The sequence below is a fragment of the Muscardinus avellanarius genome (assembly GCF_963383645.1).
Source record: "Muscardinus avellanarius genome assembly, chromosome: 11".
Classification (NCBI taxonomy): Eukaryota; Metazoa; Chordata; class Mammalia; order Rodentia; family Gliridae; genus Muscardinus; species Muscardinus avellanarius.
In genome coordinates, this window is record NC_137797.1 from 46085517 (window position 1) to 46109930 (window position 24414).

Consider the following 24414-nt stretch of genomic DNA (forward strand, 5'->3'; position numbering starts at 1 on the left):
TATCATTTTACAATGCTTAGCTGTGCAGGCATTCAAAGGCTACTGCAGCCATGGTGCAGGTGGGCCTACTTACTGTGGAGTCAGCTCAGACCTTGGTATTATCCAGTTGATGCTGGTTTTACAAGCATGCAGAATGAAAAGTTGTGGGGAGAAAGGAGGCTTCCAATAAGATTTCAGGGAAGGCTTGGGAATCTGGGCAGTGTGAAGCAGGGTGAGAATTCCTATGGGCAGCACTTGAGAGGGTGATGCTTGAAGCTGTGAGAGCAAGCTGAAGCTATATTAAAGACCCCAGGAATTGAAGATGCCAGGAACATGGACCATCTGCTGAAGAAAGCTGTAAGCAATGAGTAGAGCCAAGCAGAGTGGTCATGGTCATGTGGGCTGTCACCAGCAGGCAAGGCTATAGGGGTGGGGCAGTCCAAACTCTTTGGAGTTCCTACAATGCCAGCATGTGCCCTGCATACTGGACATAGAGTTCTAAGTTTAATATGTGTCCTGTTAGGTTTCAGTCTTGATGTGATCCGATCCACTCTTGGTATTTTCTTATTTCTCCCTTTTGAATTGGGAATGTATATCTTGTTCCATTGTGGTAGATTGGAAGTTAGTAACTTTCTTTTTGAATTTACAGGGGCCCACAGCTAAGAGTTTGCCTAGAGTTTCAGAGACTCAATTGATTGTGAAACCTAGTTAAAGTCATGAAATCTAATTCTTAACTCCATGTTTATAAGCATTTTGGCTAATTGCTTCTCATGATTGTGCAACCAAATTGTAATAATTTCATATTCCTTTATTCAACCATGAATAAAATTATTGTTTGAAATAGAGGCTAGAGTTTCAAGAACTACTTAGTGAGTGGTTAGAGAGAAATGTGTTGTGGGGAGCCATTAAGGTTTTCCTCTTATGTTTACTAAAATAATACTTCTGACTGTCCTTCCCTCAGCTGACTGTCCTTCGCCCAGAGTCAACAAGGTTTGGGGTCATGGAGGGTTCAAAGTAATTAAGGTCTGAGAGAAGATTAGTTGGATTTGTCATTATTGTATACCGGTGTAAGAAACTGTATAAATAACACAAGAGAAATAAACCTGGGGTCAGCCCAATAGAGATTGGTGACCCTCCCATGCTTCAAGAGAAATAAACCCAGGATCAGCCAGTAGAGATATTGACCCAGGAGTAGAAAGGTGATCCTTCCATGATTGAATTAAATTCTTTGAATTAAATTCACAGAATTGAATTCTTTAATCCTCACTCCTCTCTTCGGAACCCGTACTTTTGCCGGCTGGCTCCGGCAATGTGTGAAAGCAAATAATAAATGTTTTATTAGTACATTTAGTCATACATCTTAATGGAGTACAAGATGGTGGAGGCATATATGCACACATCACACAATTAGTCCTTACCCAATTCCTGCCCCCTTTCCTCCCCCTTTCCTTCTCCTCTTTGGCTTAGTGATTGACTTTGATCTGTTTGTTAATTTATTACCTTTTATTCTGGTTTTATTTCCATGGCATCTATTAGATTTGAGAACTCTACATTCTATATTCTCCATCTTTTAATTTTCCCTTTGTGCTTCTGAATACTCATTTGTTTGTCCATTAAATATTTAGAAATTTCTCCATGCAGGGAGGTTGCAGATGAACAATTTAACTATTAAATAAAAAACTTAACCATGTCACCTGTTAACACATTAGTAAAGACTTTAGAAGACTGCATAGGGGAAAGGAATGAGGCCCAATTACAAATATAGCAAGGATAAATGGAAATTAGTAGCCATGGAGCAGAATAGGGGGGTCGTTGGGAAATTATTAAGTAGATAAATCAAAGGTAAAGAGGTTATTGCTAAATTGGCCTGCCAGTATTCTTGCTAAAGGCAGTACAGAGTGATCACTTACCAAGGGTAGAAGATGAAGAATTTTATCAGATACTTAATTATCTGATATTAAGGAAGGAGATTCTCTCCAAACTGGGCTGAGTGGGAGTTTTGCTAAAACTAGATGATGTAAGCCATAGGATAGGGCTCAAGGATTAAACTTGTTGAAGAGGGTTCAGAGGAGCCTGTCTAAAGTTTGGTCAAGGAGAAAATTCTCTGTCAGTCTCCCTCATAACCAATGAAAAAAGAATGTTTCTTTCAATAATACAAATCCATTGATCAGATGCCTTTTGTTCATTGAGAACTATTTGGTGGATCCTAATAGCAGAGGATATTTGCTAAGTTGTGCAAGCAGTCAGACATTTAATTAGGAGAATCCCTATAAAATAAAAAAGAAAAAGATTGATGGTAGGAGTAGGTGATAAACTGAGTCCAAGAGACAGTTTGTAAAGATATTGAGTTCAAAGCATCTTCAGATGAAGGATTGAAGACAGAGTGGAAATATGATTAACTCTGTGGTGTGCAGTTTGGATATCTCTGTGATTCCATAGACATCAATGTCATCCTTATGCTTATTTCCTGGGGTAGAACACGGAAGTATTCAGTTTCAGTTCACAAGTCTCCTTTTAATCAGCCCAGTCAGGTTTTAGTTCTCAGTGAATCCAAATCAGGAAGGAAGAAGACAAATTAGAAATATTGTGTTTAAAAATTAGAAATGTTTAAAAGTTGTGCTTAGATATTAGAGGAAGCTTGAAGAACTGACAAGATGGCCAAGATCACGGTTTACATGTATGTAAAATCACTCAATGACAATAAGCATAACTGCAATCTCATAATCCACAAAGGTATGCTATCATTTCCAGTGGAGCCAAATATTGTGTTGGTAGTTACCTTTTTATAAAAAAAATAAAGTAAGGTTAGGAGATTCACGGTTTGAGGTCAGTCTCAACTACTTAGGCCCTTTGCAACTCAGTCGAGACCCTGTTTCAAAATAAAAAATAGGGCTTGGGGGTGTAGCTTGGAGGTAGGATGCCTCTGGGTTCCATTCCCAGCACCACAAGAAACAAACCCCCCCAAAAAAACCAAACTGAAAGCGTGGTTCTTGGGGATCCCTGGTCTTTGGGGAGGGGACCTGCACTGAGGCCTGGGAAGAGAGTGGAGGGAGGTCGCGGAAAGCGGGGCCTTTGAGCCTCACCATGAAGCGCAGGTTGGCGCCTCCGGGGGAAACGGTGCCCCGGAGATCATTATGGAGGGTCACATACTCATTGATAAAGTCTACATCCTCTTCATGTGGTAAAACGCGGGCTTTCACGCTGTAACCCGGCAGGAGGAGCCACAGCTCACAGAGACACAGCTTCAAAACGCCGTTGAGCGCCAGGGGCAGCGACTGGCCCGGGGTGAAGGGCCTGAGGAACAACATGGTCCACCAGCTGCCAAGGGAGGGGGGGCGCAGGTCAGTGCGCAGGCGCGAGCCTGCCCCTGCGGACAGCCAATACACGGGGAGGGGCGGGGCTAGGCAGGGTGGGGCGGGGCCTGGCGCTAGTGGAACCAAGGCACCAAAGGTAAAACTCCCCAGAGGAGAGGCAGGAAGTGTGAGAGGGGAGGGTGCGCGGGCAAAGACCTGATAGCCCTGAGGTGAAAGCCTGGAATGAATGTGGGCCCAGCTAGGTGAAGGGGGTTCATCATTAAGTGAGGAAATCAAAGTATTTATTTATTTATTTATTTATTTATTTATTTATTTATTTATTTATTTTCCACTAAGAGACTATAATAGTACCAAGAGTTGTTTTCTGATTCTGAATGATTGTTACCGTTTATGGGCCAACTATTAGTTGGTAAATGCCAGTTGCTGAATAAAGAATGTGCCCCAGGAGCCCACTAAATAAGGGGAAATCATCATTATGGTACAGATAAAAATTCAATTATCTCCCTTTTTATCTTTACTTATTTAATTGGGAATTGGTTGTGAGGCACACTTCTTAATAACTTATTAAATCAGAATATCCACTTTAAGGTTTAAGATGGACTTTTTCCTTGAGATTTTTTTGTTGTTGTTGTTTGTTGTTTGTTTTGCTGTTTTCTTTTTTTTTTTTTTGTAGGAAACAAGACAAATACAAGAGTGGAAAGCTCAAGATTTGTGAGTGGGGAGTATAAGAACCATCATACTCTCATAAGGTGAGAGTATCTTTATTTTTTCTCTCAACACTATTTAATATGGAATATTGGATAGAACATGGAATATAAAACAGTTTTAGAACTCATAAACAACCTGTTTTAACATGCTAGCATAAAGCTCAGAACAATTTGATGGCACATGCCAGCATATAGTTTTAGGAACTTGTCTGGGCATGGCCCCCAGCACAAACTAGCATTTCTATGCTGCAGTTCATATTGAGCACTTGGATCATAAAATGGCTTCTCACCTTGGATGAATTTAACATCCTTACTGATGGGGATTGAGCTTCTATTGATTGCTAATAGGAGTTGTATTAATTATCAAAAAAAAAAAAAGCTGTCATACTTAAAATCTCCTTCTCTGCCTCTAAGCTGTCAGTCAAGAGCTACAGCCAGGATTGACCTTGGTCACTTATGAGTTGGCTGATAGCCCAGCTGAACACTAGAATTTTATAGATTTTCGCAATAGTTTAGGTTAAAGTTAAAGGAAAAAAGCAAACTATGTTAACCCAATAGCAATTACTAGTTACACAAAAGTTAAAGCACAAAACCTTCATAGTTTAAAAGACTCTATTCATTTTCTTTTCTTTATTGTAAAACAAGTTTTTTTTTTTTTTTTTTTTTTTTTTTTTTTTTTTTTTTTTTTTAGTGACACTAACGTTAATAAGTTCTGGTAACCCACTGCCATAGGACCAGCCAAGTTTTTTTTTTTTTTTTTTTTTTTTTTTTTTTTTTTTAATAAGAAACTTTTTAGCAAACAGAGATAGGAAAAGGCTAAGAACTCACCACAGGACACAGGTGGACAATGCATGCCTTAAAACTAAAACCAAAGACAAAGTGGGCTTCTTCCATGCAGTCCTCTGACCTCAATACCCAAGTAACACATTTTAATCAGACTTACCTGTCCCTGTAAGAAAAGGCTTACACAGCAGAAATAACTGGCAAGCCTGCATCTGCTTTTGATGGGAAAAGAGGACTATTGGCTAAGCAGGATGGGAGAAAGGAGTTATTATAAAAAATGTTATGTGTTCAGAGTTCAGTGTCTTACTTTCAAGGCACTCCACTACATTTATCTCTCTAATGCAGTGCTTTATTGTTCTGTCCCTTCTTTCTTCCTTTGTAATAATAAACTTTGCTTAAACTTTCAGCAGATACTTCTGTTTTTTTTTCCCTAAACTAGCTAAGAACAAGAACCCACTTTGACATCTCAACCCATTGCACTTACATTACATTTAAATTGGGACAGGAGTCTGGCAGGATTGATAAGTCTAGATGAACTTTCCAGAAACATGAGGAAATGCCCAGAAAGTCCTGTAAAGACACTGACCTTACTATGAGTAGAGCACTGAGCTTTGCTTATGCTATGACAGTCTGCCTGTGTGTATGACACCCACCCAGTGATTTGCTCCGGTACTGCTCTTCTCGATGACTAAAGATCAGTGCAACTTTTGACCAGTTGAACACCCAAGCCAATTCCTGAATCTCCTCTTCCACTTCTGGACTTAGTTTTTTATTCCCTGCTCCCTGTTTGTTTGTATTGTATTTTGCTGATTATTTTAAGTGCTCTTATAGTATTTAGGTGTTTACCACATGTAGTCAACCTAAAATTTTAGATTTGCTAGTGTGAAGTGTGTTGTTTTATGCTCATTCATTGCTAATTGGCTCTGACAAAGCAGCCACCCAGCGTCTGAACTCCAAACTTAGAATTCAGCTTTACTTAAGATAATTTTCTAATAATTTCTGTGTGCTATACCTTTTGAGTATTGAATAAACTTTGTGGCATTCTGGAAAGATACACATTGTATGTGAAGTGACTCATTAATCTTAGGACCTTGCAGCACTGTTGCTCACAACAAATATTAATCCATCTGCAATGATAAGCCGTGCCTTAACAATAGAAAGAACTCGTCCCACTGTGTTCCTTTTATTTCAGAAAAAAAAGACTGGTATCTTGGCAGACTCTGATTCTTTGACTCAGTGTTTTTATCTGCATTTTGCTCAGTAAAAGACTCATATTGAAGAGTTTAAATCCTATGTAAAAATAAAAGCATATGTTTGTTTAGGGGTATGCATTTGCATGTTACACACTGTGCTCAGTATCCTTAAGGTTATATTAAAAGCCATTCACTTGAGGATAAAATTTTGCAACAAGAAAGCATTGTAGTTGGTTGGCTAAAAATATCTTCTAAAAATGTGCTGTTAAAAACTATATTTCTGAGCCAGGCATGGTGGTGCACGCTTGTAATTCCAGCATTTGGGAGGCTTAGACAGGAGGATCCTGGTTCGTGGACAGCCTCAGCTACTTAGTGAGGCCCTTTGCAACTCAGTAAGACCCTGTATCAAAATAAAGAATAAAAAATAGGAATGGGGATGCAGCTTGAGGTAGAATGCCCTTGGGTTCCATCCCCAGTACTGCAAAAATATTATATTCTGTACACACTATTGAAAAGCAGTACAATTACACAGATGTTTTTATTCATGACCTTATTTTTTTTATACATACTATCAGGCAGTGTGTTAGATGGTTAAAAAAAACAGCAGACAAAACAAAGACCTTGATTTCAAGTATGAATAGGATAATGATATTTTAGGTTTGGAAGAATATTTGGACACTCACTAGCCTTATGATTAGACATCAATGCCAGGTGATCATCACATTCTCTAACCAAATAATTATATTAATAAGAAACTCACCATCTTCTGAGCAGCCTATTACATTGTGAGACATCTTAATAATTACTATTTCTTTAGTTCTTTGAATATGTTAGAGCCCATGCTAGATGCTAGAGTTACAAAAGCTATGAATAAGCTAAACATGGAAGCTTCCTTCTATCCATAGGAAGCTTTTACCTAACAGTGATACAAATTATCATTCAATTGTAATACAGGGTTTCAAATATAATTAAAATTCATTTAATAAATCCTTACTATGTGTCAGATACTATTTTAAATTCTTAGTATCAGTTCATGTAGATAATAAAACCTTAAGAATTACCTATTATATCCTTGAACAGATGGAAAAACTCGAGAAAAGGAAAAGTCCAATAGTTTGTTTAAAGTCACCTTGCAAATAAGAGTTTGTTTTTGTTTATTTAGCTATTTCCTTTTTTTCCTACTTCTGAGCTACACCCCTAGCCCTATTTTTTATTCTTTATTTTGAAACCGGGTCTCACTGAGCTGCAGAGGGCCTCACTAGGTAGCTGAGGCTGTCAGCCTCCCGAATGCTGGGATTACAAGCGTGTGCCACCACGCTTGGCTTTTATTCTTTATTTTGAAACTGGGTCTCATTGAGTTGCAAAGGGCCTCACTAAGTAGCTGAGACTGTCTGCCAACCATGATCCTCCTGTCTCAGCCTCCCAAATGCTGGGATTACAAGCATGTGCCACACTATGCCTGCCTTATCTATTTTCTTTTAATTTCTTGAACTACCAAGGGATTTAAAAATATTTTCATAAATTATATTTAGATTTATAAATATATTGTTTGAGAGTTGTTTATACTGGAAAGTGTATTCCTTTGGTGAGAAAACTAGAAGTTGTCTCGTACATATGACCATACTAAATGCTGACCTGACAAATACAGGAGTAATGTATATTTAGGAGTGAATATACATAGTTCAACTCAAATTTATGGAATTTTTTTTGAGTAGAGACAAATTGTATTTTAAGTCCCGAGACTCAAATTTATCTTGAAATCTGGTTATATTTATAGTCTATCATATCTGTATGTAAAGAAAACAGGTATAACATGAATATTTCTATTACAGTCTTTGATTTTCTTTTTAAAATGTGTAGTTTCTCTCACATAGATTTTGTATATATTTTGTTAGATTTATATCTATTTTCAGGCACTAATGTAAAGTAAATGGTATTTTATTTCAAACTACCTGTGTATTTCTGGTATACTGGAAACAATTGGGTTTTCTGTATTAACTTTGCATGCTGCAAATTTTCTATAATTACTTATTAGTTCATTCTATTAGTTTTTTGTTCATTTCCTTTAATTTTCCACATAGAGTATTGTCATCTGCAAACAAACACAGTGTTTCTTCTTTATTTCTAATTTTTATACCTTTCATTTTCTTTTCATGTCATATCACATTAACTAGGACTTCAGTATGATGATGAAAGGTAGTAGTGGAAAGAAATATGTTTGCCTTGTTCCTGATCTTACTGGGAAAGCTTCAAGTTTTTCACTGTTATGAAGTTGTGATAAATTCTTTGTAGATATTATTTATAAATATCTTGAGAAAGTGCTCCCCTATTCTTAGTTTACTAAGATTTTTTTTAATCATGCATAGGTATTGGGTTTTGTCAAATTCTGTTTGTACATCAATTGATAGGATAATGATTTTTCTTCTTTAGCCTGTGGATGTGATGGATTACACAAATGTTGATCTAGGCATTTATAATTAATATTTATAAGGTGTACTCTGTATAGATATTAATTAATCCCCACAGCATCCATGAAAGATATCATAGCCTCACTAATTTATAGAGGGGTAGATCCAAGAAAGGTATGTTGTTTGAATTTTCTTCTTTTTATTTGAAGATATTTTTGTGTCTGTGTTCATGAAAGATGTTAGTCTGTAATTTTCTTGTTATACTTTTAGCTTCGGTATTATGGAAATGTTGACCTCATAGAATGAGTTAGAAACTATTCCCTTTACTTGTATCTTCTATAAGCAATAGTAGCAAACTGGTACAATTGTTTCCTTACATGTTTGGTGGAATTTACCAGTGAATTATGTTTTAAAAAAGCATTTTTATAAAGTTTTGAAGAGGTATGATATATGTGAACATTGTTTTTTTTTATTTTATGTTTTACTTTATTTTTAATTTTTTATTGGTGCATTGCAGATGTACATCTTAATGGAGTATAAGATGCTAGAGGCATACATACATACATCACCCAATTAGCCCTTATCCAACCCCCCCCCCCAATTTTCTCCCTCCTCCCTCCTCATTTTTGGCTTAGTGTTTGACTTCGATATGTTTGTTAATGTACATCATGTTCATTAGGGAATTTTTCTCCTTCCCCCTCCCATCTCCCTAAGTTCGATTCCCTTATTTGCTTATCTTTAGTATCTCCTACATGTAGAGTTCTTCCTATGACCCATTTCCTCCCTACTTTCCACATATTAGTGATAGCATCCGATTTTTTATTTTTTGTAATTGACTAATCTCACTTAGCCTAATGTTCTCAGTTTCACCTATTTCCCTATAAGTGATATAATTTTGTTTTTATGTTTGAGTAAAATTTCATCATGTAAATATCCCATAGTTTTGTATCCACTGTTGATGGACATCTTAACTGGTTCCATATTTTGGCAATTGTGAATTATGTAGCTATGAACATAGATACAGAGTAGTTTGGTTTCCAATATTTTGAGTAGATACCCAGAAGTGATATTGCTGGATTGTATGGTAAGTTGGTTCCCATTCTTCTGAGGATCCTCCATACTGTTTTCCAAAGTGGTTGCACTAATTTGCAATCCCAAAAACAATGTTTTAGAGTTTCCCACTTCTCCACACCTTCGCTAGCATTTGTTTTTGTTAGTGTTCTGAATGATTGCCATTCTAGTTGGAGTTAGGTGAAATCTCCGGGTAGTTTTGATTTGCATCTCTCTGATTGCTAATTATGTTGAGCATATTTTCATACATTTATTGGCCATTTGAATTTCTTCCTTTGTAAAGTGCCTATTAAGTTCACTTGCCCATTTTTTAATTGGGTTATTTGTTTTCTTAGTGCTGAGTTTTTGAGTTGTCTGTATACTCTAGATATTAGTCCTCTATCGAAGGAGTAACTGGCAAAAATTTTCTCCCATTCTGTTGGCTCTCAGTTGAGGTTCTGTGTCTTTTGTTGTACGGAAGCTCTTAAGTTTAATGCAATCACACGTATTAATCTTTGTCTCACATAATATTCAGTAAATTACTGGTTATATTTCATGTTCTGATTCCTTGTAAATTTTTTTTTGTGAATTTTGAATGTGAAACTTGAAATATCCCTCCCCAAATTTTTGCTCACCATAATTTTGAAAGTGATAAAATAATTTACCACATTAAGTTTTTGGAAAGCATTGCAATTATTACAGTTGCTTTAAATTTCTTTGCAAGCAATGTAGGAAATTGTATTATTAAATTATTTCACTTAATTTCTTTTTTATCTGATTTTTAAATTATTTTTTAATGATAGATCACTTTGGAATATAAGACTCAGAGGATATACAAGCACATATCATCCAATAAGCCCTCATCCAATCCCCATCCCATTCCCTCCCCCTTCGTCGATCCCATGCTTAATTGGTGATTATCTTTGATATAATTGTTTACACACCTCATGAGTTTTAAAGAGAGTCCATTCTCCCCATCCCCTCCCCTCTGATTGGTCACCTTAATTGCTTTTCAATAGGGCCCTTTCTACTACTTGACCTCCTCCTGTTACCCCTTTCCTCCTAGTTCTTGCTAATTAGGGGAAGCATCTGGATTTTATTTTCTGTGCTATTTCTCTGTGCATACTGCATTTCAAGTTCCGATCCCACTCTTGATGGCCCCAGTAGTGGCCTGGCCACCCGGAGAACTCTGATCCCGACCTCGCTGGCTCCAGCACTGGCTTTGCCTCATGAGAGGCCCCGATCCTGGCCTCGCTGGCCCCTGCACCAAACTAACCCCTCGGCTGGCTGCTCTCCTGGCCTCAGAGGCCCCAGCACCAGTCTAGCCTCATGACAGGCTCCAATCCAAGCCACGCTGACCCTGGCACCGGCCTAACCCCTCGGCAGGCTCCTATCCTGGTCTCGCAAGTCCCAACTCCCTCCTTGCCTCACAGCAGTTTCCGATCCTGGCCTCGCTGGCCCTGGCACTGGCTTTAACCCTCGGCAGAGTCCGATCCCCGCCTCGTAGGTCCCAGCACCAGTCTTGCCTCAAGGCTGGCTCTGATCCCAACCTTGCTGGCCCCGGCACCAGCCTAACTCCTCGGCTGGTGCCGATCCCTGCCACGGAGGCCTCAGTAATGGCCTTGCCTCACAGTAGGCTCGGGTCCCAGCCTCGTTGGCCCCGGCACTGACCTCACACCTCAGCAGGCTCCGATTCCGCCCTCGGAGGCCCCAGCACAGGCCATACCTCAATGCAGGCTCCGATCCCGGCCTCACTGGCCCCGGCCCTGGCCTAATCCCTCGGCAGGCTCCTATCCAGGCCTCGGAGGCCCCAGCACCGGTCGTGCCTCATGGCAGGCTCAGATCCTGGTCTCTCTGGCCCCTTGGCAGGCTCTGATTTTGGCCTCGGAGGCCCCAGGACCAGCCTTGCCTCATGGTAGGCTCCAATCCCGGCCTTGCTGGCCCTGGGACCAGCCTAACCCCTCAGCAGGCTCCAATCCCAGCCTCGGAGGCCTCAGTAGTGCCTTTGCCTCACAGCAGGCTCCAATCCCAGTCTTGCTGGCCCCGGCACCAACCTAACCCCTCGGCAGGCTCTGATCCTGGCCTCAGAGGCCCTATCACCTGCTTTGCCTCACAGCAGGCTCCGATCAGGGCCTCGGTGGCCCCAGCACCAGCCTTACCCCTCGGCAGGCTTCAATCCAAGCACCCTCTTCACCCAGCAGGTTATCTCACATTCCCAAGGGTGCATGGTGGTAGCGTTCTGCCTCTGAGGTAATTTCTTCCAAAGTTCCAGGTGTATTATGTCAGATCTCTGCCTCTCCTGAGTACTTGCCACTGCCAATGCGACTGCCTCCACCATTTCAAATCTTTCCTAAGCTCTTTTCCCATACTGCATAATGTCCAGTGTTCCTAAGCATGCATGACAGTAGCATTCGACCTTTGGGGTAATTTCTTCAGAGGATCAGGGTGGGTTGGATCAGATGTCTGCCCCTCCCAAATCCAAGTCTCCACCACCATCTCGGCCACTGCTGCTGCCACCGCCTTCCTCCGAGGTCTCTGCTAGACTCTCTCCTTACAGGTGATGTCCCAGATTCTTACCAATGTTCAGAAGCAGCAGTCCTCCTTCGCGGGGAATTTTTCCAAAAGTTCCAGTTCAGATGGATATGTTTTGTCTGCATCTCCAATATTCTAGCTGCTGCCGTAGCCATCTTAACCCCTCTCGAATATTTTTCTTTTTTTGTTTCCCTGTTATTTTTAAAAATAAGAGAAGAGAGTATGTGTGGTTTGGGGAGGATGTGGGATCAGGCACTTGGTAGCGATGAAAATTTTTTTCTTTCCAGGTGGGAGCAGGGTCTCCTAGGGGTACCCTGCCTGCACCTTCTCGCCCGCCCAGAGTCAGGGCCCTGCGGCCGGGGACCTCCAGGCCCTTCCTGGTAGGGGGGTCGCCTAAGAGTGCCCTGCCTGCGCTGCCCATCCTCCCAGGCTCCGGGCCATATCAGTCCATATCAGCCCGGACCTCAGGGGCCTTCCAGGTGGGGGGGATCACCTAAGGGAGCCCCGCCTGTGCCCGCCCACCCTCCTGGGGTTGGGGCCATGCAGCCTGGACCTCCAGGGGCTTCCGGGTGGGGGGGTTGCCTAAGGTTGCCCCTCCTGCGCCCCACCCTCCCCAGTCGAGGCCATGCTGTCGGGGCCATGCGGCCTGGACCTCCTGGACCTCCGGGGCAAACCGGGTGGGGGGGTCGCCTAAGGGTGCCCCGTGTACCAGTATTGGAATGGCCTAGGAAGATTTGGGAAAGCTCTAATTATTAATATATTTCAAAAGAAAATAATTGGTATATTTCAAAATAGTTGTGTCAAAATGGCGGTAGACATGGGTAAAGAAAGGACTTGATTTCTGCCTAAAACAGGCAGCTATTCCAATGTAAATTAACCTAGCTCAAAGTAATTAACCAGTAAATAGGAGAGGAGAACTAGGCCTTTCTCTATCTAAAGACAGATCTTAAGAGAGGAGATCTAGGCTTTTATCTAAAGACAGATCTACTTGATGATCTAGAGAGGATGGAGCAGGGTTTGACCTTGCCCTTCATGAAAGGAGACACCTTGCCACACCTTGCTGGGGGAGGTGGCTTTCAGGGTTAAAGGGAGGTAGCTTACAGGGACGTTCACTATGTCAGAATTAGGTAAACAAGATGGAGGTCATGGGTATAAAAAGTCCGGTCCACGTGTAATCCCTTTGTTGTATTCATTTCGAGTCACCCCTCCATGCCAGCCTGGTATGGAACTGTATTTCTATTTTCTGTATTTCTATCTTTCTAATAAACTTCTTTAAATCTTCAGCAACTGTTCAAGCTATGCATATTTATTCTTAGCTTAGGACAAGAACCCGCGGTTTATTTCTGATTTTGGTCGTTTTTGGCTTTTGTTATGGGTTGGGGGAAATTGTGTCCGGGACCCTAACAGGGGTCCCCGGGACCAGTTTCACCACAGCCATACTCTCCCCAAACCGTAACACGCGCCTGCACCCGCACCGCCCACCCTCCCGGGGTTGGGGCCATGTGGCCTGGACCTCCAGGGGTCTTCTGGGTGGGGGGTTCACGTAAAGGTGCCCCGCCGCTCCCACCCACCCTCCCGGGGTGGGGCCCAGACCTCCGGGGCCAACTGGGTTGGGGGGGTTTGCCTAAGGGTGCCCCACCTGCGCCCGCTCCTGGGGTTGGGGCCATGTGGCCCAGACCTCCTGGGCCAACCGGCTGGGGGGGTTCGCCTAAGGATGCCCCACCTGCGCCTGCCCACCCTCCCGGTATTGGGGCCATTTCACTTAATTTCTGCTTCTGATATCTTTTTCAATACTTATTTATTCTGTTGTTATAAATAACAGATATGTTACTTCCATTTAAGAAATAAAAGTACTTTAAAACATTTAGCTCACATAAATTTGGACATCCTTAAGTTCTTAGTTTCTGTACCCAGTGCTTGAAATTTTAGGGAAACAATACTGTAATTTTATACATTTTCTGATTTTGATGAAAGCCAGCAAGTTTGAAATGTTTAATGTAAATTTAGTGAGGCTATCAACACTAACACATATTATTTTGTTCTCTATATAGATATTGGAAAACACATTTTTAAATTTATTCATTCCTTCTCTCATTATTTAAATCCACACTAAATTGATCTTTTCTATAATTCAAATATTTACTTTATTTATTTTTGGTGGTACTGGGGTTCCTGGAAATCCTTCTACCTCTGGGCTACACTCCCATATACCTAATTTTTATATTTTTATTTGGAAACAGGATCTCTTAAGCGAGCATGGCTGGCTTTAAACCTGCATGATCCTCCTGTCTCTGCTTCCCAACCTCAGGGATTACAACCGTGAGCCACCACGCCCGGCTTGAATATTTATATTTTAGTAATGATGCATGAGAAGCATTACAAGAGAAAATTTAAATGATGCTACATATAAAAGCCAATATTGAGAAATAGGAAGATATACTTTATTAAAATGTAAATAGGGTGCAATTGAGATATTTGCTGAATAAATGTCTAAGGATTAAAATCTCTCATGTACTAGAAGACATTATAATTTTTAAGAAAATAAGTAGTACCATTAGAAAAATACATGTAGGGGATACACACACACACACACACACACACACACACACACACACACACAGTATAAAACCATATTCTAGGGTAAAGTTGTGTTTCAGGACTTAAAATATAATTTGATTTTATCCAAAGAAAAAAATCATAAATTTTAGCATAATCTTGAATATGTATATAAAAATTTTACTCCTAAATATACATGACTACTCTGTTAAGATCAGAATTTATTATAGTTATGTATGAAACAATTCCTTGTAGTTTTCTCTACAAAAGAAAGCACTTTCCAGTCTATCTTAGCAATTTTTAAGCAATATATTTGTAAATCTGAATGCAGTTTATAAAAACACATTTAGATTAACTTGTAGTTAAAGAAATGAATTAAGATTATTTCTTTTTTTTTTTTTCCCGGATATTATTTTTTATTGTTGCATTGTAGTCATTCATCTTAATGAATTACAAGATGGTAGAGGCACACATGCACACATCACTCATTGAGCCCTTTCCCAATTCCCACTCCATTCCCTCCCTCCTTCTCATGTTTGGCTTAGCGATTGACTTTAATATTTTTTATTTTTTTTTTAGCTTTTTTTCTAAGGGTTTTTTTTTTTTTTTTTTTTTTTTTTTTTTGTCTTTTTGGAACTGGGGATCAAACCCAGACTGCCACACCTGCAAGGCAGGCAGGTTCTTTGCCACTGAGCTACATCCCAGGCCCTGATTTTTTAATTTTGAAACAGGAACAGGATCTCACTAAATTGCCAAGGGCCTTGCTAAATTGCTGAGGCTGGCCATGAACCTGTGATCCTCCTGCCTCAGCTTCTCAAGCACTGGGATTACAGGTGTGTGCCCCCATGCCTGATTCGTGGCAATATGATTACACAGCAACTGATAAGTAACTATGCGCCTATGTTTGGCAGTCCCTCAGGCCACCCTCAGGTCCAGTGATTCACTGCAAGAGTTTAGTGAATACAGCAAAGCTGTTATACTCACAGTCACAGTGTATTATAGCACAGAATAAAATTATCTATTAAAAAAAAAAAAGGCAGGGAGAGCTGGAGACTTCCCAGTTATCCCTGCAAAGTGGAGTCAGGAGGACACTGCTTAATCTCCCACAGCTAGGAGGCTCACCCAAGCCACAGTGTCCAGGGCTTCCACTAGGGGTCGGCCACGCAGGAGCCTCGCGCCTGGAGCCTCGCGCCTGCCACGGCTGGCTTAGTCTCCAGCCCAGCTGAGGGCAAAGATTATTTCACTTACTACATTGACAAGGATTAAAAATAATTTTTAACACTTTAGCATGGTGTCAGATGCATTATGCACAATTAATAACAGCATCAGAAATAACAAAAATAACAATCAGTCTGATATTCTTAATTGTAAAGAGTAGAAATATGTACAAAACTATAGGAGATTTGCTGCTGGTTTGTCTGGAGGACATTGATAAGTAATGTGTAGTTTTCCTGAGAGAAAATGGGAGTTTCACTGAGAGTGATGATTATAGTATTTATTTATTTCTCTTGCTGCCCTTTGTAAACTCAGATAAACTTAATTAAAGGCTATATTATCTAGTTCTAACTAAACCAGCCAACTAAAAATTATGATGCATTCTTAATTGGATGCATCTTAATTGCAACTTAATTATTGTTATAAAAATACAAGTGCAAGCGAATAATATGAAAATGTCAGAAGTAGTTCTTATATTTCTGGTATAAACATCTCTTTAGTACTAATTTCCTCAGTTCTCTTTTTTACTTTTTTGGTGTATTTCATAATAGATTTTTTCTACTATAAAAGTATACAAACACATTTAATTAAAAGCACATATGTAACTCTGAGTTGAGTAACACATATATAACCAATGTCCTTATTACTTACAGAATGTCTTAACTTTTTAAACTTTATTGGTGCATAATAATTATACATCATAGGAAGGGTTAAAGTGATACAAGCATACATATACACAGGTATTTTTGTGTTTTCCTTCTGATCCCACCCTGCTATCCACCCCAGCCAGCGCGCGCGCGCGCGCGCGCACACACACACACACACACACACACACACACACACATATTAGTGAGATTGTTAGTGATACCTTCATTTATGGACATAGCATTGTTTAGACTAGTTTTTCATTATTTCATTTTGCCCTTCCTTCTCCTTTCCCCAATCCCCATTCTATTATTCTCTGTGTTTCCTTATATCCTGGGTGCCATCTCTGTGTCAGGCAAACTCTCTCTCTTCCCTATTTATTGTGTTTCTCAAGGGGACATTGTTTGATATAAGAATATTTTAAATACAAAACTACTTGACTTTATTTTAAAATATAGCACCAATCTTCCAACCATGTGGGAATTCCTAGATATTGGCAATATATACAAAACATTTGTCATTACTGTTAAAAATACACTTAAATATGTTTTAAAGTGTATATTGTTGGATGGATGCTGGTGATTGCCTTAGTTTAAAAAATAATCTACAAGAATAAGAAAACAAATTTAATGAATAATTTTGTCTTTAGACAAAGACATGTCAGAATTAATTCTTTAGTTCGTAGATATGTTGTAAATTATACCATAAATAATTTTGTATGATTTTTTTAAAAAGTATACACAATTTACATTCTATTATTTATACAGGACACATCTTAAAGTAAATCACATAAAAGCATAAGATTTAATTTTCTGAACATATGTTCATCTTTTAGATCTTATTTTTGTCTAATTATTTTATTGGTACATTATAACCATATATCTTAATGGAGTATAAGATGGTAGAGGCATACATACACACATCATTCATTTAGCCCTTCCTCAATTTCCACTTCATTTCCTCCCCCCTTCCTCCTTCTCATGTTTGGCTTACTGATTGATGTTTGTGAATGTACATCATGTACATTAGGGAATTTCTCTCTCCCCCCATCTCCCTCAGTTAGGTCCCCTTCTTTATTCATCTAAGGTTTCTCCTTCTTTGTTTAGGGTCCTCCTATGACCCATTTTCTCCCTAGCTTCTGTATATTAGGGAGAACATCCAATTTTTTACTTTTTATGACTGATTACCCTCACTTAGCTTAATATTCTCCAATTTCATCCATTTCCCTACACATGTTGTAATTTTTTTCTTTATGGCTGAGTAAAATGCCATTTTGTACATATCCCATAGTTTTGTAATCCAATCATCTGTTGATGAACATCTTGGCCAGTTCCATAGTTTGGCAATTGTGGATTGTGTATAAACATAGCTATGAATGCATTAGTTTGGTAGTTTGGTTTCCATTTTGGGGGATAGATATCCAGAAATGGTATTGCTGAGTCTAATGATAGATTTGTTCACATTCTTCTCAGGATCCTACATACAGTTTTTCAAAGTGGTTGCACTAATTTGCAGTCCCACCAACAATTTATTAGAGTTTCCACTTCTCTACACACTTGACAGCGATTGTTGTTTGTATTTTGAATGATTGCCATTCTAACTGGAATTAGGTGAAAATCAAGGTAGTTTTGATTTGCATATCTCTAATTGCTAATGATGTTGAGCATTTGAATTTCTTCTTTTGCAAAGGATCTATTTAGTTTATTTGCCAATTTTTAATTGGGTTATTTGTTTTCTTAGCAATGAGTTTCTTGAGTTCTTTGTATATTCTAGATATTCTTTATCAGAAGAGTAATTAATAAAAATTTTCTCCCATTCTGTTGGCTCTTTGTTGAGGTTTTTGGTAGTCTCCTTTGCTGTAATAGAAGCTCTTCAGATTAATGCAATCCCATGCAGTTTTCCTCCTTTAAATTTTCTGTGCCTTTGGGATCTTGTTGAGAAAGTTTTTACCTATGCCTATGTGTTGAAGTATTGGACCTATTCCTTCTTCACGGAGCTGCAGGGTCTCTGGTCTAATTTCCAGTTTTTAGATACATCTTGAATGGACTCTTGAGTAGAGTTAAAAGTGGGGTTTATTTCCATTTTTTCTGCACATACTTAGCTAATTTTGCCAACAGCATTTTTGGAGAAGACTATCTTTGTTTCAGTGTATTTTTTGATCTGTCATAAATAGTCTGTAAATGTGCAAATTTCTTAAAAGTTTAGTTTATTTTTCTTTTCCAGTTTATTGATTTAATTAATCATTAAAATCATTGCATTGATTTAATTCATTTATTAAATTATGAGAATTTAATCATTTAACTAATTCCTCAAATATTATAGCCCTAATGTATGACATCACAAACTCTCAAACCTTCTACAAAAATATTTTTTTCTGAGTATGATTGTATTTTTCGTGATAGTACTGCAAATAAAGAAACCATCTAATACATGAAATATATTTAGTTTCTTAAATCTTTATAACTCAAGTGGCAATCCATTCCCATTATTAAGTTAGAGACTGGGGCTCTTCCAACACCTGTATATGTATATTAATCATAATTTTAAAAATCTTAAAACTATTCTACCCATTTTTCATGCCATAACATATCTTTTGAATTAAAAATAAATATTAACTTTAGATATCAGACAAAAATAGAGAATATTTATTTGATAGAGTTACATTTTCATTAGGTACTCCTTTTGTACACGAGGCATTCTTGTGAATTAAAGTTTCAAAACATTTTCAGAAGAATAAAATTTATGCTGAATATACTAAAAGTTATCCACTGAGGTGATTTCCCAATTGTCCTTTCAGCTTTACTTTCTGTCAATAAAAAAGAATACAAAATCTCAATTTAATTTTAAGGGAAAGAAAGCATTCTATCAATATAAAATATTTTTATACATACTGTCAGGTAAAACAATCTTTAAAGTCCCTAAAATAGAAAAAATAAAAGACATTCACTTGTTTTCTCATGTTAGAATAAGGTAAAAAATTTAGAAAAAATAGTTAAAATTTTACATTAAGAAAATAAAAGCCTTTAACTTGGAGTGGTGACACATGCTTGTAATTCCCATACTGTAGAGGCTGAGACAGGAAGGTCACAGGTTCAAGAACAGTCTCCGCAACATAGTAAAACTGCCAACAACCTAGCAAACCCCTGTTTCAAAATAAAAAAAGAAGAAGTTTGGGGGTGAAGCTTGAATGTAGAATGCTGTTTGGTTCAATATCCAGTGTTACAGGAAAAATTAAAAATAAAAGCTTTCTACCAAAACTCAACAGTAATTTAAAACATTTATAATACTCAATACTCTTTATGTCAACAAATATTTCTAGAATGCCTCTTGCATTGAAGACACAAAAATTGAAAACAGACAACACTACAAAGTAGTAAACCTGATAATTGTCATTTTTCATGTTGCGTTTTAAATAATACTTTCATTTCTGTATTGATCCTTGACCCAAATTTTTCTCCATGTATTTTCTATATTTTAATAAGATCATGTGCCTATTGGGAATTCATTAATTCAATTTGCTTTTTATTCTATTTGTATATTTTCATTCCTTTTCTACTATGTATGGAGCATGGTATTAGGCTTTGGGCATAATAATTATCAGAAAAAAATAATCCTTTCATCATAAAACAGCAAAGGAAGAGGAATCTATCATTACTTTTAAAATGGGATGAATAAATAAAATGAATACAAGTGGTTATTTCAGAAAATAAATGCTATGATAAGTATAAACTGAGTCAAAGGTAGAAAATAATCAGTAACTAATTAGCTGTGTGTGGGGGGGGTGTCTGGGAATTGTGTTTAGGGGCACTCTACTACTTAGCTATATCCTTAGCCCCTTTTCTTTTTTGAGACAGAATCTTACTAAATTGCAAAGGTTAGCCTTAAATTTGTGATCTTCCTGTCTCAGCCTTCTAAGTTCCATGGTTAGAGGCATGTGTCATTGCACCCTAGCAATAGCTAAAATTTATTAAGAACTTACTTTATTTGGGGTTCAAATTACTTTGCATGATTTAGCATATTCAATTCTCTTAATCACCTCCCATCTGACTCTTAAGACCTCTACATGTAAACATTATACCATAGCTGTTTCTCAAAAAATGAAATCAACCAAGCTAAAAGTTGATTTTTAATAGATTTTTCAACAAAAAGAAAATAACAAGCCCCAAATAATAGTACTTAAATGGAATATAAAAACAGAGCAGAAATAAAAATATAAGACAATTTGTTAATATTTCTCCAAATCTGAATTTCACATAACCATTAAAGAAATTAAATAATTAACTAAATTTACAAACACATAACATATACATACACACATCAGAACAAAATAGTTTTACACAGAATATCTCCCAAACATACAGAAGTGAAATAATGAAAACTTCATACAACTGTAACCAAAATATTAAAAGTAATGGTCCAAATTCTTGCAGCTACTACAACCTTGTTGCAAAAAAATTTTACAAGAAGAAATAAAGAAGAAAAATTAGAGGCCAGTTTTGTCTAAAATTAATTGCAAAAATTATAACTAAATTATTTAGGAGAATCATATAAGCTATCTATAAATGAAACCTCATGATCAAATTGAACTTACCACAGTAAAAAAAAATGATTAATTTTAGATTATGGGGCCCTCACTTAGCTACTAGTTTCTTTTGAAATTTTAAAATTTGGCTACATTGCAATAGAAATGGTTTGATACACTGTACAACATTCAGACATCAAAGGGGGAAACATTTAGGATCATTCTCAGAGATACAAAAATACTGGGTAAAATTAAACATCCATTTAAGTTAAAAAAAACTTAACAAAGCCGGGCGTGGTGGCGCACGCTTGTAATCCCCGCGCTTGGGAGGCAGAGACAGGAGGATCGCGCAGGTTCGAAGCCAGCCGCGCGTGCGCTGGTTTAGGAGACCCTGTTTCCAAATAAAAATGTAAAAATAGGTCTGGGAGTGTAGCCCCGAGGTAGAAGGGCTTCCAGGAACCCCAGTACCACCAAAAAAAAAAAAAAAAAAAAAAAACTTAACAAAATTAAAAAAACACTTTCATAAACTTACTATGAAGATAAATTTAAAAACAACATAAAGTAAATAGGTGTAGTGTTGAAATATTGCCTTTAAAGTCAGGAACCAGAGAAGAGTATTCACCTTTACAGTTTATGTTCAACACTGCCCTGAAGAATGAACCAATATTATCAGTAAAATAAATAATGGAAATAATGAGTAGAAGAAATAATAAAACTTGCATTTTTCTACAGATAACATGTTCATCATAGAAAGTCTAAACAAATCAATAAACTTTTGATAAGATTCCTAAATAGTTGACTAATATATGAAAGCATCTGTATTCCTACAAAACACAAAAATTGATTTGGGAATGTTATTAAAATATAAGAGCAACAAATCTATGTCACTATGACTATGTCATTTGATGTATTAAGCTTTTTTTTTTTTTTTTTTTGTGGTACTGGGGTTTCTGGAAACCCTTTTACCTCCGGGCTACACGCTACACTCCCAGAGCTATTTTATATATATTTTTGGAAACAGGGTCTTAAGCCATAGAGGCTGGCTTGGAACCAGCGCGATCCTCCTGTCTCCACCTCCCAAGCATGGGGATTACAAGCGTGCGCCACCACGCCCGGCCATTTGATGTATTAAGCTTTTACTGAGAAGATATCAAAACTTAAATGAAAGACATTTAAAAATACCTAAGTAAATTAATTTTCTTTGTGGAAATAGTAATGTAAAGATGGTAATTCCTTCTAAATTTACCTATAAATTCTTCCCACTTTATCTCAATATAATGGCAAACAAAATCAATTCTACAGAATTGACAGTTTCTGCCGGGCATGGTGGGGCACACTTGTAAACCCCGCGCTTTGGAGGCAGAGACAGGAGGATTGCGCAGGTTCGAAGCCAGCCGCGCTGGCTTAAGAGACCCTGTTTCCAAATAAAAAAATATAAAATAGGTCTGGGAGTGTAGCCCGGAGGTAGAAGGGTTTCCAGGAACCCCAATACAAAAAAAAAAAAAAAAAAAAAAAAAAAAAAAAAATCCCTGGAAGACAACTTGATAGTTTCTTCTAAGGTGAACTTGCATGAACAAATGGCCAAGAATAACCATATAATTTGGAAAAAGAGGAGGTTGGGAAAAACATCTCTACTAAGGTAGCAAAGCTTATTACAGCCCTTGCAGATAGCCAGATGCCATCTTGCAGCACACTGTCAGTAGCTGCTTATATTTCTGGGATGGAGAAGCTTCCGACAGACAGATGCACTCATCAAGCAAAACTAGAAAATTAAGGTAAAATACAACAAAACCCCATTTATGAGTATCAGGGATTTGACTGAGCAATAGACTAGAAGGGCTGGAATTTCAGAACCGGAGATTCTCCGGTAGGATGAAATCTGCTTCCTCCCTGGGTTTATCTATTGAAACATGACACAGGTTTAAAGTTCAACCTCTGGACTTTGTACAAGCAGAGACAAATTTTTGAAAAGAGAGAAACCAGCAGAGCTTTTGGTAGCCATGCAGGGCTAGAGAAACAAAATCAGAAAATTGAAGAGCCAAGATCCAGGTGAGAAGAGGTGGAGGAAATAAACTTAAGAAATGCCCAATTTGCACTCAAATTATTTGTTTAATTTTAAAGGTATGAAGGGAAGGAATCCACACACCTTCCCTAAAAGAGTATAGAAAGTAAAGCAGAGACTCAGCAATTTCAAAATACTAAGGCGATAAGGACTAGAATTCTGACCCCACCAGGGAAGACACTGGTAAAACATGAGAATGTGAATGAAACTTACACCCTTATACAGGGGTAGTAGAGGTAGACCAGCCCTTACAGAAATTCTGATCCTTAACTAAATTTTGTTTGAACTAAGAAAAATTTTTATCTGCTCAGCACAGAAAAAGGTGGAGACTTCTACATTTTTGTCTTACACATGTTTAATGAAAACATGAAGTGTTCCAGTTATTTACTGCAGTAACACAGACTTTCCCAAATGTTAATGGCTTAAAAGAAAAGCAATTTATTCATTATCTGGGTTGGTTGGCTCTTCTAGGTCATTCCTCTGCTGTGTGTGGATTGACATTATGGCTGTGTGTATGTAGGTATCAGTTGGGACTGAAACAGCAAGATGACCTTTCTTCTGGGACCTTTTACGAAATTGAATTCAGCAAAAGAACACACATATCTTCGTGTGTGTGTGTGTGTGTGTGTGTGTGTGTGTGTGTGTGTGTGTTGTTGCAGGGGAGTCCAATGGAGCAAAAGACAAACCTGCCAGGTCTCTTCCGGGATAGGCCTGTAGGTGATACGATAGCAAGTGCTTATTGAAGGGAAGTAGCACTAGTTTCCACTTCTGGATGTGAAGCCATCCTAATGAACATCTCTAAGGAAAATTTATCACATACCAAGAAATGGAAAGAAATGGAGCATCTTATTTAAACTAACAAAAAACAAAATAGAAATAGACTTAGACTGATCTGGGTATTGGAGATTTTAAAAAGAAATTTCATTTAGAGGGAGGAGACAGTGGAGCTTGAAGTCTGCTCCAAAATTTATGATAGGCAAGAGGATGCATGAACCAGATCGTGCTTGGACTTCTTGGTCACATGGTATAGAATTCGAGATTTTTCTTTTATTGTAATAAAAGACAATTGAAAGATTAACAATAGGAATCACTTGGTCTGATTTTATTTTATAAAACAGTTTGGAATAAAGCAAAAAGTGGGACACTATGCTAGTTTAGACAAGAAATGACAGTAGCTTGATAATGGGCAAGAGGAGGAAGTGAAAAAAAAGGAGGAAGTGAAAAAAGAACACATCATTATTTTCTTGATATTGTTTTGACTAGAAAATATTAGCAAGTAGAAGGCAATATTTTTTTAAATGCACTGAATTAACTCTGAAATTTGACCTTGTTTTTTAATTTTTAATTTTTTAATATTGTGAATTAAACCCAGGGCCCTCCCTCTGAGCTACACCCTCAGCCCCATTTTTTTTTTTTATTTTGAAAGAGGGTCTCACTAAGTAGTTGTT

At 38.0% G+C, this 24414-nt stretch overlaps 1 protein-coding gene across 1 annotated transcript in view; it reads right to left on the reverse strand.

Moving 5' to 3' along the window:
- Positions 1 to 12387, reverse strand: part of GLIPR1L2 (GLIPR1 like 2) — a gene marked incomplete at its 5' end in the record, with an annotated part of 32548 nt that extends 20161 nt beyond the window's left edge. The window contains 3 exons of the mRNA XM_080704829.1: positions 3063 to 3531; positions 4968 to 5025; positions 12291 to 12387. Of these exons, the coding sequence (XP_080560955.1) occupies positions 3063 to 3531; positions 4968 to 5025; positions 12291 to 12387 (624 nt within the window). The remainder of the gene's footprint in view (positions 1 to 3062; positions 3532 to 4967; positions 5026 to 12290) is intronic.
- Positions 12388 to 24414: the final 12027 nt, after the last annotated feature.